General features: G+C 39.2%; 1 protein-coding gene and 1 pseudogene across 2 annotated transcripts in view; one reads left to right on the plus strand and one right to left on the minus strand.

Annotated features, from left to right (window-relative positions):
* Positions 1–18,926, minus strand: part of LOC139937845 (tropomodulin-2-like) — a 106,795-nt gene that overhangs the window by 10,005 nt on the left and 77,864 nt on the right. For both annotated transcript variants that reach the window (XM_071933192.1, XM_071933191.1), the window contains exons 8-9: positions 17,320–17,463; positions 5,223–5,367 (exon numbers count right to left, since the gene is read on the minus strand). In XM_071933192.1, coding sequence (XP_071789293.1) covers positions 5,223–5,367; positions 17,320–17,463 — 289 coding nt within the window. The remainder of the gene's footprint in view (positions 1–5,222; positions 5,368–17,319; positions 17,464–18,926) is intronic.
* Positions 8,310–10,700, plus strand: LOC139937211 (piggyBac transposable element-derived protein 4-like; annotated as a pseudogene).

Below are 18,926 nucleotides of genomic sequence, written 5' to 3' on the forward strand. Positions count from 1 at the left end.
CAATGATCGTTTGGTGGGGCAATGCAACAGCCGATGACCGGAAGCGTATCAGCCGGATCGTTCGCACCGCTAGTAAAATCATAGATTGCCAACTTCCATCACTTAATGAACTGTATCTCTCTCGAGTTAAAAAACGAGCCCTCTCTATAGTAGATGACCAGTTTCACCCAGCACATTCCCTCTTTCAGCCCATGCGGTCTAAGAATCGTTTTCGTTCAATTAAATCTGGATCCAACCGTACTTTGCAGAGTTTTTATCCCACAGCTGTTCGTGTTCTAAATGACAGGTTTTAATCATGAATGTCTATTTCTGATTTTAATTCTATCGTACTATTTTTATCTTTCGTATTTCGCCTGTATATTGTAATACTTTTCAGAGTTGTTTATATTATATTTCCATGTATTTTTGTAAATGGTTAATTTTTAGTGCAATTTGTATATAACATAATATTTTTAGACACGCAAAACCAAAACAAATTTCACTGTACTATATTTGTTTTTTTACAAGTGACAATAAAACATTCTATTCTATTCTATTTTCTTGTACGGAGCGCATTGGGTATAATTCATGTGCACGCAAGTGTCTTCACATTGGCGACCAATCAGGTGGAAAAGACAATCAGACCATAGAGCAACTATGATCAGACCAAAACATTTTTCTAACCCGCAGGTTCAATCGTGTTGAACAGATGGTAGCGAAAAAGTTCAACGTTATGTGCAAAATTTTATTGAAAATAAACACATTGAATAATTGGTTGCTTTCGTTGAATTATTGTTTGCTTTACTTCCAATAACGCTACGATTTTAGAATCTTTGGCCTTTTACTTGTGCATCGCGAATTATGGAGCGCCACGTCCCACGATACATATCGTTCAGTTGTTACAGCACTAAATAAAGCGAGTTTTTGGAACATGCTGGGTGTGCCACAAATCTATATACTGTTTGTTTAACACCGCTTTTTGTTGGTGGGTGGGGGGGTAAGAGCATCGGAGATTATTGGAAGTCCGAGGTCGCCACCCACTTTCAACCTAAAGCGATTCCACGGCGACCTCCTTCACCAAGCAATAGGTGGCCTGTCTCAAAACCAGACAACAGACAACGCACCACTCACAATACACTGACCAGAATGTAAGGAGATCAGTTGGGCTCGATTTCACATGCTTACTTTATTTGTATAAGCCCCCCTCCACCCCCCCCCCCCCACAAAAAAAAAATGTTATTAATTTCCCCACAGGCTCCTTCCAGCCTATAGCCCTATAGTACAGGGTGTCTCAAAAAAAGACTATACACTTTTGAAATGAAAAATATACGATTCTGGGGGAAACGGTTTGGATGTATGGATAGCTTATGGTCTCAACTTTTATATGACAACCCGACCAAAAAGGGCGGATCCAATGCCGGGTGGGCGGGCAAGGGGCAATGGGTGAACCAATCCGGAGAACCATCTGCGAAACACTGTCCAATGAGTCGCCTGTCAGAAAGATTTTTAGGAAGTCTGGTAACAACATCGACCAGTGGTTGACACATGGTCGCCGCCCAAACTCTTCCTCCAATCGGACGACTCGTAAGTGGGAGTTCGGGTCAGGGTTTTGTAGACTTGCAACCCGACGTCTGCAAAGACACAATCGTGTTGAATTCCACAACGATGTTGTTGAATTCGGCAAGGATGCCATGCCACTGGACCTTCTAATTTCAATCCAAGATGGCGCGGGTTACGCTTTTAATAGTATAGATAATAAAACGAACATTTATATTGCGCAGTTAGGGGCCATTCGTAATTTTCAATGTTTAAAATTTCGATTTCTTTTCCAAAGATTTTTGACCCACCCTCCCACCCCTAATTTCGATTATAAAAACATTGATTTGTTATGTGCAGTAGATTTTCAACCCCCTAAAAAATATTAAATTGTTTAAATCCGAAATTAACGGTTTTGCCGCCCTAAAAAAAAACTTGCTCCCTGGGGAAGGAAAAAAATAGGCTACATGTAAATACAAAAATTGTGCAGAATTTTTTTTTGTGGAGGATTTCTTTTCTTCAAAATGCATGGGGAAAAAAATGCCAGTTTACTTCACATTCACATGAGGTACACACGAGATGTTGCTGGTTAATGTGGAGGTACGATTGTGTGAGAATATTTCCCCCAAGAAAATTAATTTCCGGCTAAAATGATGTGCAAAATCCTCCGCTCATGACTTCTACCTGATGTGTTGAGTCTATGCACGTGGGGCGCATTCAACAAATTTGCTAAACAGATTGGGACACACTTGTGCGCAATTCACGTTTTGCGCTCTTGCGAATTCCATATTATCAGCTGAATCTGGTGAGAGAGCAAAAGCGTGCGCAATATGCAAATTTGCGCTCTGTTTGTATGCCAGCCCAAGTTGATAATTCAGAAAAACTGCGCGCAATCTGAAGATTGTGCATTATTATATATATTATTTTGTTTTCCCTGTCCGGCCCTAAGCGTGAGAAAATGGTTGCATTGTGTGAAAGCGTGAGACTTGCTTGGTCTGCAGTTGCTACCTCCATGGAAGGCAAGTCAAATGATCTACATGTAGCTTGTGTCTGTTTTGTTTTTGTTTTTTTAATAATGAAAAGTGAATTTCGATTAATAAATATTTGTAAAAGAGGCTTTTGAACCACCCACCCAATAATTCGAAAAGAAATTGAAATTTTAAAACATTGTGAATTACTATGAATGGCCCCTTACCTTTATAAATGAACTCTACTGCGCATTAAAAGGTAAATGTATAAAAAAAAAATGCAGAGAAAAAAAAAAAAATCAAACACACAAACAGAGCAAGAATGAATTAAATGGGTTAAGTAAACAAATGGGTTTTTAACTTAGATTTAAATAAATTGAGTGAAGAAGACTGCGTAATTGCAAGGTGGGAGATTGTTCCACAGATTTGGAGCGGCGTATAGAAATGCCCGATCACCTAATGTAGGCCTAGATTTCCTAGATGGGTGAGATAATAATGTGGAATCTTGAGAACTCCTGAGACGGAGGTAGATTGAGACTGGGAGAGGGATTTCATGGTTATGAGTTCATGAATGTATATTGGTGCTAAACCATGAACAGCTTTATAAGTTAATAAAAGAACTTAAAGGCAGTGGACACTATTGGTAATTATTGTCAAAGACTAGCCTTCACAGTTGGTGTATCTCAACATATGCATACAATAACAAACCTGTGAAAATTTGAGCTCTATCGGTCATCGAACTTGCGAGATAATAATGAAAGAAAAAAACACCCTTGTCACACGAAGTTGTGTGTGTTTAGATGGTTGATTTCGAGACCTCAAGTTCTAAACTTGAAGTCTCGAAATCAAATTCATGGAAAATCACTTCTTTCTCGAAAACTATGGCACTTCAGAGGGAGCTGTTTCTACCAGTGTTTTATACTATCAACCTCTCCCCATTGCTCGTAATCAAGAAAGGTTTTATGATAATAATTATTTTTTAGTAATTACCAATAGTGTCCACTACCTTTAAATGCTATTCTTTGTCGAACCGGTAACCAGTGTAACTCATTTAACAATGGACTACATCGAGAATATCTAGAGGAATTACATATCAGTCTAGCACAAGCATTCTGAACTCTTTGCAGTTTGTTAATCTGTGTGTCAGGCAAACCCAAAAATAAGCTGTTACAATAATCTAACCTGCTTGTTACAAAAGCATGAATAATTTTTTCTGTACAGTCGCGAGTTAAGTATTTACGGATATGACGGATATTGAACAGATAATAAAATGCATTTTTACAAACTTCGGCAAAATGCTTATTAAATGTTAAGTGAGAAACAAACCAAATCCCTAAACTCCTTACTGAGGTGGAGGGTGATATGTTGGACATAACGACCTTGATGCTCTCACTGGAACCAGTGATACAGAGTTTGATTTGTTTTAACAAATTATTTCATAACTTTAAGATTTTAATTTGAGTTTGTTTCTTTTAAATCCAGTCGCAATGTTTGAGCCTGAAAAAAAACCTTTCAATTTTTGTTATTCCAAAAACTTTAACTTTTGTTTTTATTCCAAAAACTTCAACATTATTTGAAAACATAGCTGCAAATTACTGGCAATTGTATATAACAATCTCACTTTGGCTTGTCTTTACCAAAAACAATATTCAACTCAAAAACTTAAACTTAAACCAAAAACTTTAACATTGCCAAAAACTTTAACGCGGACGGACAGACGGAGGGATGGACGCCGGACGGAAATTGGTATTACATAGGCTCGCACTGCTCTGCAGCTCGCCAAAAACCACTCACTTTTATAACAATAAGTTAGGAAAATAGAAATGCATTGAACTGAAAGTGCTCTATATTACGCTGTGGCACTTGCGAACAAAACTAGTTTTGCTTTCGGGTCAGCCAAACAATAATACTCGGCTGACCATCACTAGCTTTAACAGCATAACTGATTTGAAGAACTGTGCTCTACTTGTATGGTCACCAGGGATGACAATGTTGTATACGGCTAGTAGCATGGCCGCACCAGTGATAATACTTTGAATACAGTTCATGGCATTTTTTTGTGGAGAACTTTCAGAGTCAATGTCTCCAGCAAATACTTTGTTAAAAACGACAGAGTTCTCTCAGACCCAAGGGGGTCGGAATGGGGCGAGAAGATACACGTGTACAGTTTAGCCCGTATGGCATACATGTATAAGGGGAATTTGATATTCTGTGACAGCTTTTTAGTTTCATAATCACTTAGCCTTTTCATTGTTTTTTAATAATGGTAAAACATCTCTGTTTGAAATCGTAACTGTCAAAATGTTTCTTTTACACCACTCATCCCATTTGTTTTTCATAACAAACTCCATATTTGGATGAAAGACTGAAAGGCATTGTGAAATCCTAGATTTTGCCTGACATGAATTGTGCGAGTTCCTTCTCTTTGTAAAAAGAGTTATAAGTTGACATTTAGGAGGTTCAAATTGTCTTTAAAATCAACATATTTTACAAGTCAAACTAGCTTTGAATGGATACCAGGGTTAAATTTCCTGAGATCTCAGTTGTCTGTTTTACCAAAGTGGTTTGTATTAATATTTTGCTAATTCAGTTAACATTGATTCAGACAGTTTTATAATCTCCATACAATTTGGGCTCGATTTCATAAAGTACTATGATTCATCTATTAAAGATGAGTTGACAATATTACTATACAATAGCACTTTATGAAATTGGCCCCTCCCTACTTCAGTCACTTACCTGTCTCTATATTCCTCAAAATAGCATCATGAGCCTGTACTCTTGGTCCAGCATGCTCAAAGGCAAAACCAAACTTCAGGAGAGTTGTGTTTGCTTCAAGTATGTCTGCTATTTCACGCTCCAATTTTTGACCCATTTGGCAATTCTGTGTAATTCAGGAAAAGAAATTGATAGATGGTACAATCAGGGTATTTGCGACATATTTTTCTCGAGGTAAAGTAGGATCTCTCATGTACTATGCCATCTTGAATATAGTACCTGTTCAACAGAGCATCTTCCTATTGTCTTGGACAATAAAGCTGAACAACAACAATGGAGATGGTCAACCTGACTACAATTGCGTTATTGTTCTGCTGTGCACCACTGCCAAAAATAAGTTTCTTATTTTGAGAAAATAAAACTTAAAACAAGTTATTTTTTCTAGAACAATTTTCTAATAGACCGTTCCTTGTTTTAAGAAATCTGTAATTAGATCTGTTTCTAATCTACTTGATTTAAGGAAGGAAAATTTGTAACAAAATTCTGAACTTTTCTCAAAAAAGAAAAAAAAAACTTTATCTTAGTTATATTTCTTATTTTAAGAAAAATTGCACAGAAAACATTCTTGTTTACATTTTCTAGGGAGTGACACAAGATAGCCTCTTCTCTTTTCTTGAATCAAGTAATTTAACCCCTTAACTATTTTCCAAATTAACAATCGTTTTATAAGAACAAATTTTCTAAACTTGTCTAAGTTTTGTTTCTTATTTTAAGAGAAACTGCAATTTTCTTGTTTCCATTTTCAAGTGAGTGACACAATAAAACCCCTTATGGGAATTGTCCAATAAAACAAATCTAGTTTTTTTCTTGAAGTAGCTTGATTTCTGCATCCAACATGGTCTTAAAAAAATAATTATGTGGCTGCTCGGAAAACATTACTTAAAGCTATTGGACACTTTCTGAACAGAACACAAATTAAAAGTTCACAGATTAACAAATAACTTACAGGGTTTACAGAAGGTAATGGTGAAAGACTTCCCTTGAAATATTATTCCATGAAATGCTTTCTCGATATATTTATTTTAAACACATACGTTATGACACGGCTAAACATGCAGAAACAAGGGTTGGTTTTCTCAATATTTTCTCCGATTGAGCTTAAATTTTCACAGGTTTTTTATTTTATATATATGTTGTATTACGCGAAGTGTGGGCCTTTGAACAAGTTGGGCTGTAACTACGAAAGCCGTTTATCTTTATACTAGTGTAGTGTATAGACGTGGATAAATCCAAGTTTTATACACGCGTCTTCCTAAACACCTGAATTAAACAAGTCTTACGAAATATCTTAAATAGTTGCTTAGTTATCCTTGTGTAACTAGCTAGTTACACGAGGATAGGACAGTCTAAACTTGTTGACCGAGGTCCCTATTGTTAAATACATTGTAATGTAGATAAAGGATTGCGCAACAACATGAACATATGATAGGCATCTGTATCGAGAAATCTTCAGCAGGTCGTTACTTCGATACTCTACAGCCTTGGCTGATTAAAAGCAACGCAGTGACAATTTCACTACTGACGAAAGGATGGCTCTCGTTGAGACCATGAGGGACTTCATTTCCATTATTGGTGACAAATGATGTGACAAAAGCCAACCAGAAAAAAGGTGATGCCTGAAAAGCTATCACTTCAGAAATGTCCATCTCGTTTCCTGACCGTAAAATACGATCTGCAAAGGACTACAAATAGTCAGTGTTAACAAAATTAGATTTTTGTTCGAAATTGTGGATGGGTGGGTCAAGGAAATAACTGCAAATCGAAAATCATGTTACCAAAAGGAAAAAAATAAATAAAAATAGACATAAAAAATAAATAAATAAAAAATACCCAGCTGGCCAAGATCGTCAATTTAATTCCTAATTAAACTCCAAAGTTGTTTGTTTGTTGGCTTGTTTGTTTGTTTGTTTGTTTGTTTAAACCATCAGGAAAAGCCATTAACAACTAGTGTTCTTCTTCATACTCTTCTAAGGGATTCACCTTGTCCCTAAAAACTCTTGGTCGTCGGCCTCCTCTTGTGCAATTTAGAAGATTTGGAGCCCATCCATCCTGTTCACCTTTCTACCTTTCTGTGTACATACCTGGCTTCTAAATGGCTCAGGATACTCGCTAAACAACCCCCGTACCATGTTTAAGAATTGCTATTGTTTGTTATAAACACATGTTTAACTCTAATGGTCATTTAAACGCGGCTAACTAAAAGCAAGCTTTGTAGTACCTGATTGAAGTTAGACACGAGGTTTATACAGTGACTACTAATTTATACGCATCTAATGGGTTAAACGGCTTTCGAACTTACGGCCCCTACTGTTTACCGATGTTGTGCGATTGCTTTAAAGTCATCAATTTAAATATTTTAAAAAACACAATGACGACATTCATCCTCTTTGGGAAAACTCGCTGAATGTCACTTATGATTTCACGATGAGTTATTTTTTAATCAACACAGTTTGCTCATCATTGAGTTCAACTAACAACTTCGTTTTAACATGTTGTCACTGTAATGAACTTTTTTTGCTGCTCTGAAAAAGTTTTTTTAAACCAACTCCTTGCCATGAATTCCAACATTATAGAAACACTGAACTTTGGGAAAACTTGGTGGAAAACTGACAGGCTATATATTTTTACATTAGTGACATTTAGTTGAACTAAATACCTGGGCCCAATTTCATAGAGCTGCTTGGTTAAGCAAGGTTTTTTGCTTTAAGTGGCAAGCATGAGCAAGCAAAAAGGGTCCTTAAGCCCCAGTTTTCTGCTTAAGCACACTGTTTAAGCACAGGGTCCGATTTCATAGAGCTGCCTTTGTGGTTAACGGGTGCACCTAGCAAATTTTTCATTTCTGTTTTTTGCTTGAGCAAGGTTTTTTGCTTAAAGCTGTAAGCAAACAATAAGGGTCCTTAAAGCCTTAAAGCCTTGCTTAAGCACCCTGTTTGAGCACAGCGCATAGTGCAACATCATTGCAATACGTTTTTTGTGTGCGGCGCTGTGTCTGTGTGTATTTTACGTGTGTTTGTATGGTAGGTGTAGCAAAGTAAATGAGTGTCTAAAATGTTCCAGAAATGTACATTGTATCTTCTTCTTGTTTGCTCTCAAGTTAGTGGGTAAACCTTTCAAGAGGCGCTTTAAACCATTACTAATAATTCATATCAGACAGAGAAAGGTGATGACTTTTTTTTTATCGCCGCTCCGCATTTATTTCGCCCGCCATTTTGTCAGCACTCTCTTCTTTTTTGTTTAAGCACACGATCTAAAATGTTCCACGCGCAGTTTGCTAACGTGCTTAAATTAGCAACCGCCTGTGAAATAGGTTTACGATTAAGCAATTTTTTTTGCAACGTTAAGCAAACAAATTTGCTTACCGTTTAAGCAGCTCTATATTAGGCCCTGCGCAGTGCAACATAATTGCAATACATTGTAGTGTGGCGCTGTGTGTATTTTACGTGTGTTTGTGCGTTAGGACCAGCAAGATATAATGATCAATTTGATCGAATGCTTTAGAGGAATCCGTTAAAACAATGATGGAAATTGATTAAGGGTTGCCTGCATTTTCGTACAACTGATGCAACAATTTGATCAAATAATGACATGTGGATAATTTGCGTTGATTTTTCAAATTGGTTAATATCAATTTTCCCAGCAACGTGTTCCAACAACCATTTAGCTACAAAGGTTTCCGCAATTTTGGCAAAACAACTGGTAAGTGCAATTAGTCTAAGCTCAGCAATGGTCGGTGGATTAGTTTTGGGGATGGTACTGGGCATCCCATCTCGACCTTCGAAACACCCTGATCGCAAATACTATGAAACGGCACAGGTTTGACACAATCAGAGAACACATGGCCTGTGTTTACCCATCCAAGGACCCCGACCTAATTCGTGACAAGGCCCATCACTACTCTACCAAAAAGAAACATCCCCTCTACCCATTACAGTCCCTGTGGGATAAGGTTCGCCACGCCTGCCTGAAGCTGTACAACCCTGGCCGAGAAGTTACTATAGACAAGGTGATGATCAAGTACAAAGGCTTCAAAGTTAGCGTGCGGAAGTTCTTCATGACTCTGAAACCAATCCGGCTTCAAGATATACACCATTGCCGAGTCAGCCATCTGGTAGATGTACATCCTCAACTTCATGGTTCATCCGCATGGTGATAGACCTGCCAAGATGGCCTGTGTAAAACATCAGCTGAACGTGTACCACCACATCTTCATCGACAAGCTCTATACCTCAGTCAGCCTTGCAAGGTCATTGCTTGCCAAGCGAACCTATCTCACAGGGGCTGTAAAAGGAAACAGCAAAGGTCTGCCTTCAGATTTCTCAACAAAGCCTTCCAGCCTGAACCGCTTGAAGTTGAAGCGCCTACAAAAAGCTACGAGGGGTACCTTCTACACCAGACAGAATGGCCAGTTGACAGCCGTGGCTTGGAAAGACAGCCGAGTGATGACCCTCCTCTCATCAGCGCACCAAGGCTGGAGGGATCCTGTGACCCACACCCTCAGACGTAGAGTGTCCGGACCTGTCTCCCGTCTGCCGCAAGATGAAGACCGTTGCAGCTCCTCCTCAGGCGGTGGACTACACCAAGTGTATGGGAGGAGTCGATCGTGGTGACCAGCTGCGATCTTACCATACTTGCGCCTGGAAATCGCAGTTCTGGTGGCGTAACATCCTGTACTATTTGGCTGATATTGCCAGAGTAAACGCGTGGCTTTGCTATAAGCACCACCATCCAGCCGTAGCCCACAGTGATGGCAGCGATAGCAGTGATAGTGACAACATCAGGGAGGAGTTTGAGAACAAGATGACCCACTCCCAGTTCACTCCGGCCATCGCTACCAGTCTCGTTGACGGACACGCTAGAGGGGTGACTGCAAGACAATCGTCAAGCACACAACATCAGGGGGCATTTCTCGGACAAGATGCCAGGAAGACGCGCTCCCTACTGCAAGTACTGTCGTCAAAAAAACAATGGACAAAGTCCGGTAAGCCCAAGACGACCAGACGAGGCTGCCCAGTGTGTGGCGTGAACCTGTGCACGGGGCAGTGCTTCATCAAATACCACCAGGCTAGCGAAGACACCACCACTACTACCAAGTAGAAGTCTTCTTCTTTCGAAGTATCCTTCATCCCCCACCCAAAAAATAAAATTAATAAATAAATAAACAAAAAAAGGACCATGATGTTCAATTGTTATGTGAAACAGCCACTGTTTTAGTTGCTGAATCTCGGAACATGTGCGACACCGTAAACACATAATCTTTAAAAAATTAGCTAATAAAATATTGCACGGAGTTGTTAGATTTTGATGGGCTGTGTAAATGCCAATCCCCCTCTATATTTTTTGTACAGAACCAAGGATACCCACTCCATCAATATCAAACAGCTGGACTTTGATGGATTAGGTACTGCTACTACAAATGTACTGTTGGAGTTTGATGGGTGAAGTCCATCAATGGATTGGGGAAGATTTTACAATAAACAATATTAAAACAATTTTAAAAAAGGCTGGTTGGGAGTTAGGGTCTAATAGGAACATAATTTATATACAAATGTGGTTCAATGAGAGCCTGCTGGAAACAAACAGTCATAAAATTACACTTGGTTGGATTTAAACGCATGCAAGTTTTCAGTGGATCAGATGATTTCCTCATTTTTAGTTTTTCAGCTGCCCCTTTGAGAACTGTTCACGGTGATTGGGGGGGGGGGGGGGGGGGTGTTGAACCGACAAGCCCCCCCCCCCCTCCAAGGTGAAAAGTTTTTCACTAATTCTTTTACAAATTGTTCAGGTGTAGATCGGGGGGGGGGGGGGTTGGAGGTCCCTCCCTGTTGCTGCATGTGGACTCCTTTTGTTCTGGATTTGCGTTAACTCCTGCTTGGGATTGATCAAGAAGCAGCCAAAACCCAACTACCCCTCGATGTGTACTGGCGTGTCAAGAATCTCAACATTTGCTCTGTCAAACCTACCAGGAGAGGCAGATGATCATGGGCCAAACAGCAAAAACCCATTCCTGTGATTGGAACCAATCGTGACCCATCGGTTATGATACAAAAGTGAACATTAACCAGACACTCTACTCTGAAGACGATACAACTGACAGCTGATCGTAGTGTTGCTCCTACGAGATTTGGTCTATGGAACCCACAGTCAATGATGAACGAGCCTTCAGAAATATGCGATTTTATCCTCACTGAAGAACTTGACATCTTTGCAGTCACTGAAGCATGGCTCAAGGGAGATGGGCGTGATGGTCCCGCATTGGCAGACATTAAAAACACTCTTCAGAATTATCGCTTGCTGAAACTACCACGCAGGGGAAAGAAAGAAGGACTGTGCGTCATCCTACGCAGTAGTTACAGTACCAAGAAAAGGACTCACTGCTTTGAATCATTTGAATGCTTAGAAGTGACAATTTCTTCCTCTGATAAGGATACACTTACTGTATATCTGATCTACAGACCTCCATCCAGATATCATAATCTTGCACTCTTCTTCAATGAATTTTCAAAGCTTCTTGAATGTGCAAGCCTACTGGGTACAAAACTTGTGATCTGCGGCGATTTTAACATCCATGTGGATAACAGTCTAAATCCGGATGCGAGAACACTCTCCGACCTTCTAGAATCTGGAGGTCTGAAACAGATGGTCTCTGGGCAGACACATGTCCAGGGTCACACGCTTGACCTCGTGATCGTCACAGACTTTGAGGACTTCATTGACAATGTACGTGTTCTACCTGCAATGCCCTTTGACCACACAGCTATCACTTTCACTGCGGAACTCTCACGACCCCTGCCAACCAAGGAACAACGTCACTTTCGCAAGCTCAATGACATAAACTTTGAGCAATTCAATTGTGACATCGGAGACTGTTTCTCAAAATCTGAAAACTTAAACAGTCTTGATCTATCCAAGAAGGTAAACCTCTACAACACTACCCTAACTGCCTCCCTGGATAAACATGCCCCAGTATCAGTCAAGAGTGTTCAACTGCGCCCAGATGCTCCTTGGTACAGTGAATCACTGAGGACCCAAAAGCAGAGACTACGCGCTACAGAAAGGAAACGGAGAAAGTCAGAGACAAAGACAACCATTGAAAAACAAGTCATGATGGAATCAATGAATAGGTATCACGGTGCTCTAAAAAGAGCCAAAGGAGCTTACCACCAAGAGAAATTGCGAAAGCTAACAACAAGGAGTTATTTCGTGTTGTCCAAAAGATGACAGTAGAACAACCCGACCAGGTGCTGCCGTCTCACAAGTCAAAGACAGAACTTTCCCAAAAGTTTGCTTCATTTTTCCAAGACAAGATACATGTAGCACTACTACGAACACCACGTGCTGACCCTAGACCTGGCCCACAGGCTGGCTCCAAAGATGAGAATCATGTGTGTTGCCTTCGGAAATTCAATCAAGTGTCAGAGGCTGACATTCGCACTATCACGTACACACGGCTATTAATGACCGTACGCAGTGTGTAAACGTTTGCATTGCTTGCTGTAAGCTTTAGATTGGCCATGCAGTAGAATGGATTGCGTGCCGCGGCAGAGGCCAGACCATGCGTTACGATGCATTGTTGTAATTTGTCTTAAGATCGCGCTAACCGCGGAATGTTTTTTTTAAACGCTAACCAGTTGGGTTTTTTTACGCGGAATTCCGCGGAAACGCGGAAGAGTTGCATGCCTGTTATTGAGAGGACTACAAATTGTTATTAGAGTCGCGACTACTGTTTTTCTCCACTCCGTTAAAATCGTGCCTACACGTCGACTACAAAAATAGTCCCGACTACCTGTTTTGTGAACCAGTTGTGTTGCTTACTACTAATTGCAACATAATTTATGTGTCGCTTGCAGCACATTGCGGCACAAATCTTGAGAATCCGTAATTTATCTCGACAAGTGTCGTAGTTCAGTTGGGTTTGAGGTGCGACTAGTCAAATAGGTAATGTCAAAAGTCACCCAGGCCTATCATATGGGAACTTGCATCATGAAAAATCCTGTGCGAATGGGCCCAATGTCATGCTCTGCTCTCTGGAAGCTAAGATTCCATGCAAAGGAGAAGCAGTGAATTCTGCGCTTACGTCAACAAAAATAAACTGCTTAGCAGGGATTTCTTTTGTTTGTGTGCTTCCAAGCTCGCACATTATATTCCATATGCGCTTGCACAGTAAGCGGAAAATGGTGATCGTAAGCGCAGAGTTTGGTGGTTAAGAGTTAGTTCAAACATCAAACCACCGACCAAATACAAGGATTTTATCCTCAAGTAGTTTCTCACATGACAATGGACTCCAAAAATACTGTAATGAACTCAAGAAACCAACAAATCAAACAATCCTGAGTCAAATATTAGTTTTTTACATTTATTCAACTTTTTAACTGAACTTTTGGAGATAAACATTTCAACTGAACATTTGAACAGTAAAAAGGAGATGTTGATATAGTAATACCACTCATCTTATATACCGCCCTCTATTGACAACTTACAATGTATAATAAACACTAGCGGGATGCCGCGCTTAGCGCGGCAATTTCGCTAGAAATCATATGGTGTGTGTGGCATCAGTCGCCGCGTGTGACGCGCGTGCAAGGGGTCAATTGTACAAAATATTTAAAATCTTATTAATTAACCACATGACCCTCATTTGCATATTTAATAGGAAATCTTTGCAGCATCATATCTCACGAACTACAAGGCCGATTTTTAAACTGTTTGTAGTTATATACTCCTTGGGGATTGAAGATTTTTTGAAAAACTGTGACCTCAAGTTGACCACTACTTCCAGCTCAACCGGAACTTGGACCCTATCTCAAGAAGTACACAATATATTTTCTTTTCTTACATGTCTTTGATAACTAAATTATTTACAGGAACAGCTGTGTGATTGTTTACAATCACTATTTCTAGTTTAATTTTGATATTTTAACCTCAAAAATGTATAAATAACTCTATTGTTGTGTGCAAATACATACGTATTTTGTGTTATCATTAGTATGGAAGTGTAAGTGTATTTTTTTATTTTTTTATTTTTTTTGTGGGGGGGTCATATTTCGGCTAACCCAGTTTGAATGTTGTTACCATGTTAATCATAGTGTATTGTTGGCAACATGGGACAAGTTTATTTCACATAAGTGCTAAATAAATCAATTATATGGCTTATAAAAAATGTTGTGACTCCCTCCAGAACATTATAACTAGGAAAATTGTTACGAATTAAGACAATAAACCAAAGCAAAGCTGCCTAATCCGTTGGTGGATATGAAAATCCTTCCACTGTACTGTACATCAGGGTTTGGAAATGTCCTTCGTATTGCTGCCATCAAACATGATGTCAGTGGCAGCGGTTGAACAGCCAAGATAGTCCCAAGCCCACCACTTGCCGATATTCAACATGGCAATTTTTCTGTAAAACAAAACAAAAGACTTCATACAAAATTATTAACATAAGATTTGTGGTTTGCATAGTGAAGTGTCGATATTGTTTGTGTGAACCTGAACATCTTTAAAACTGCACCCAGCATGCCTGAAGGCAACCATAATCCAAAGTAACAGTTACATACATGTACATGTACATGTACATGTAATGAATGCTGTGAGATATATGTGTAGATGCACATGTGTCGACCACCACAGTTACTTTGTGGAAAAAACATCAACATAGCTTTATCTACAATATCAGTTGAAATTGATATTGTATGATTTTTGCCAATAAGTTATAAAACGCAAGACATAAATTACCCCCTCCCCCCACATTTCTACTGACTAAGTGCGTGTGTTGTTCACATACATGTATTATAACGTGAATGGAGGTAAAAAATAAACCTTGTCCATCATGTTCGTTCAAGTTTTAGTCGAGGATAGCCTACAACTATTTTTGGCAGCACCAATAAATTGATCAAACAAAGCATCATTCAGTATAATTCATGAATCATTTTGTGGGCTTACCAGTCTTTCTTTAGCCGTCGATCATCAGGGTTTGACTCATCGTCTTCGGCCTGACGATCACCGTCCCCGGAATGGTTAACTGCAGGCACCGCAAATGGCTCGAAACGGTATGGCTCATCAATGGTAACGCCACATACTCTCTCTCCCTAACATGTCTTCGGCTTCTCTCTCGTCTGGTGAGCTCCCCTCATTGCTAGAGCCCTCACTATCCTCTGAAGTGCCTCCCTGAAATGCCTCTTCCTCATCTATACTGTGGTTTTCCCAATACTCCCATCGGACATTTTTGTTGTTTTTTTCTTTTGTAGTAAAAATGCAGCCTATAGTGTCCGATGTTATTCCGCATTCAATGTACATAGTAAAAATGCACGCACACGATCGACCCGATACACTGTGTACAGAGCTTCAGTATGTGGTGTGACGTCACACACATAGTACGAATGGTTCCTGGGTCACCGAAACTGAGTTTTTCTGGGTTGGAGTACGCCGATGAAATTAGTGGATTTTTTTCATACAAAAATAGCAATGTAGCCTATATCAATAATCCATTCACACTCATCTTTAAAACATTAAAACATTATTATACAGCTCTGTAGTATTATTAGAAGCAGTCTACCCGCAGGTCACCAAATTTCCTTTCATTTATCTTAAAAATATGTAATGTTTTTCGTGCGTGACCTCTGTGTGAATATATAATTAGTCAAAAGGGCTTCTGGAATTCGGTAATTTTTCGGCCCTTTCTGATAAGTCTCAACCAAAATAATGTACCAGTAAATTGAAAAAAAGACCATATCTGTCATTATGTATGAAAAAATCGGTGCAACTCAAATTTCAAAAAGGGGAAAATTGTATGTAACAAGTTGATTCACAAAGAAAGAAATAAAGTCACAAAACATGGCAAATTTTCCCGTTATGAATGTCAGCAACAGTCCCTGATGAGTTTGTATGGATAGATTATTTCATATTCTTCTCGAAAATGTTAAAAGCTAGACCGGATCATAGCTAGTCCAGTCAGGATACAGCGATTTCCACCGTTAATCCAAAACTCCCATTACAAAAAAATCAACTATTAGACAGCATGGTTTTCCTGCACGGTGATTGGCTGACGATGACATCATCGACTGATAATGGCAGCATGCTGTTTTTCGTGGGAATGGTTCCCCTATCACGAAGCCAGCGTTAGTCAATAACAAAAGAGCCCGTTTACAATAAAGCTGAATGAGCTAACCCTCATTCAGTGGCATCTTATTAAAGCCGCAGTACGGACATTCTTACTGTTGAAATAAAATTTGAGCCATCTCCAAATGTCCCACAGCAATATGTGAAAACATTCAGTTTGAACTGACGTCTTCCCCTTAAAGGGAAGGTACACGTTTGGTAATTACTCCCCGCGTGTTGCGAGTACGAGTGCACGTTGCCCATCTCGCTCGTCTTGGTCCCTCTGTGCCTCGATGGCAACATGAGGGCTGTATACTGTAGAAGCAGTTAAGTTGGGCGGAGTCTTCAATTTGCCAAGTTGCCGGATTTTGATGGCGATCATACCCGACTTCATAATTTTTTGAGATGTGGTGATAGGCATGATCTTCGCAAGGTCGTAGTGCTGTGTGAACAGGGTACAACGTGTGTGCAAAATACGACAGTCACATGAACACACAAAGTGTCGACATATTGATATCTGTATGTGTATCCGTAGACTTGTGAAACCTCTCTATTACAGTAGTGTTGTGCCAGATATTAATTAATGATGGACAACATTTGGTTTGTTTTTCTGTCAATGTTATGGTCTCTTCTGTCAGGCTTATGTTTTCTTTGTGTGGTGTTTTGTTGAGTTCGACTTGCTACACCTGCGAGGCATAATAAACATTTTGACAATAACAATAGCTGTTCTTCTAGAAACAGTTTTTAAAAAAATACAAAAGTCCTGGCGATTACAATAGCTGTTTTCTCGGAACAGCTAATAAAAAATATAAAAAATCTGGACAATTACATTAGCTGTTCCGACTAAACTATCGGAACAATAAAAAAAAAAATAAAAAAAATAAAAAGGAAATAAATAACTTTTTCAGCTAAACTAAAATAGTCTCCATCATGAAAGAAAGATTGCACATTTCCACTGGGCTCTTACCTGATTAGCTATCCTAAGCTCAGTCAAAGTAGTATTATTCCTCATGGCCTGCATGATAGCATTTACACCAACCTGCGTGATGAAGTTGGATTCTACATTCAAGGATGTCAATGTCTTGTTCTTTTTCAAAGCTTCTCCTAGCACCTGTTATATGTTATGAATAAGAATTGAATAATAAATAAGGGAATAAAAGGGAAGCGACCAGTTCTTTACCGGCCGTTTAAAGGGAAGGTACACGTTTGGTAATTACTCAAAACAAATATTAACTTAAAAACTGACTTGATAGCGAGTATTGGAGAGCTGTTGATAGTATAAAACATTGTTTTCCTTGTATTCCTATCTGAAAGCACACAATTGGGGCAATGTGCTGAAGGTTGCATACAATGTAGATCATTGCATTTTGTACAATTATTTGAGAAAGATGTGGGGTTAAACATCAAACGGTCATACTCTTGTCCGCAAAAGGTTTAACCCAATCTATACTTGGACAGAAATCTGCCGTTTTATTTGGCTGCGGTGAAGACAGCATCACACATCACACAGACAGTCAGAAATTATGGCCCTGAACACGTAATAACCAATGACGTCTTTCAATGGAACTTTGGCATTCGATTGGCTAACTGTGACAATGACCTCCTATTCGTATACTAATTATCGATAGAGTTTCTTATACCCCTCTCTTAGATCAGAGTGTCTACACTAGTGGATAGATTGTTCACTACTCCTTGTAATCTGTTGCTTTTACTTGGTTCTTTAGCCGTGGTTTCACAGGTCATTAACCCCTCTTTTCTTGTATTATGTACAATGTAATATGGGGGTACTAGTAGGGTGTAAGAGTGGAGTGTGGAAATGTGTGTTTTGCAAGGGGACAGAAGCCTTGTGACAGTCGACTGAGAAGCCGGTCAGCATTTTGTATTGCTGCGTGATGTGGGTTAGATTTTGCCCAAGTTTTGTGCCGGTTTTGCTTCTGCGATCGTCTACGGATGAGAAACCGTAAGTTAATTTATTTCATTGTGTTATTATGTACATAAAGTAACCGAGTAGTCGGGCTACCACCACCCTGTGAACTGTGGCTGTGTGCTACATATGTGTTGTGTGATAATTTGAGGACAGACAGCGAACCTCGCAAGTATCTTTTGGATTAGGATGAACTGAATACCGAAATGAACTATAACTAAGATACTATGGTGATGGTATTTCAGTAATTTATAGTTATTATTGTGCTTACATTATTTGTTATGTGACCGAGGTTTTGGTTAAGCCTTGTATCCTTAATATACTTGGTATAACCAACAATTAACGGATCTGCCGAGCCAATAATTTTATTATTGTGTTTTGGTTATAACAAGAACAAAGACAAGTACATTTCCTTTTTATTGTGTGACCAATTGTTTTGTTAAAGCCTTGTGTTATTAATATACTTGGCCGTAACAAATACTACGGAGTCCAACATCAGTAATGTAGCCTTGATTTATGGGGGTTGTGAGGGATGAAACAGAATTGATCATGTATATGTTTATTACTTTGCATTGTTTACTTATTAAATTTATTTAATTGTACTTACAATTCTACCGTGTGAGTTTTTCTGTCGTCACTTTGGGTAGGCA

Source organism: Asterias amurensis, chromosome 5 (genome assembly GCF_032118995.1).
Source record: "Asterias amurensis chromosome 5, ASM3211899v1".
Lineage (NCBI taxonomy): Eukaryota > Metazoa > Echinodermata > Asteroidea > Forcipulatida > Asteriidae > Asterias > Asterias amurensis.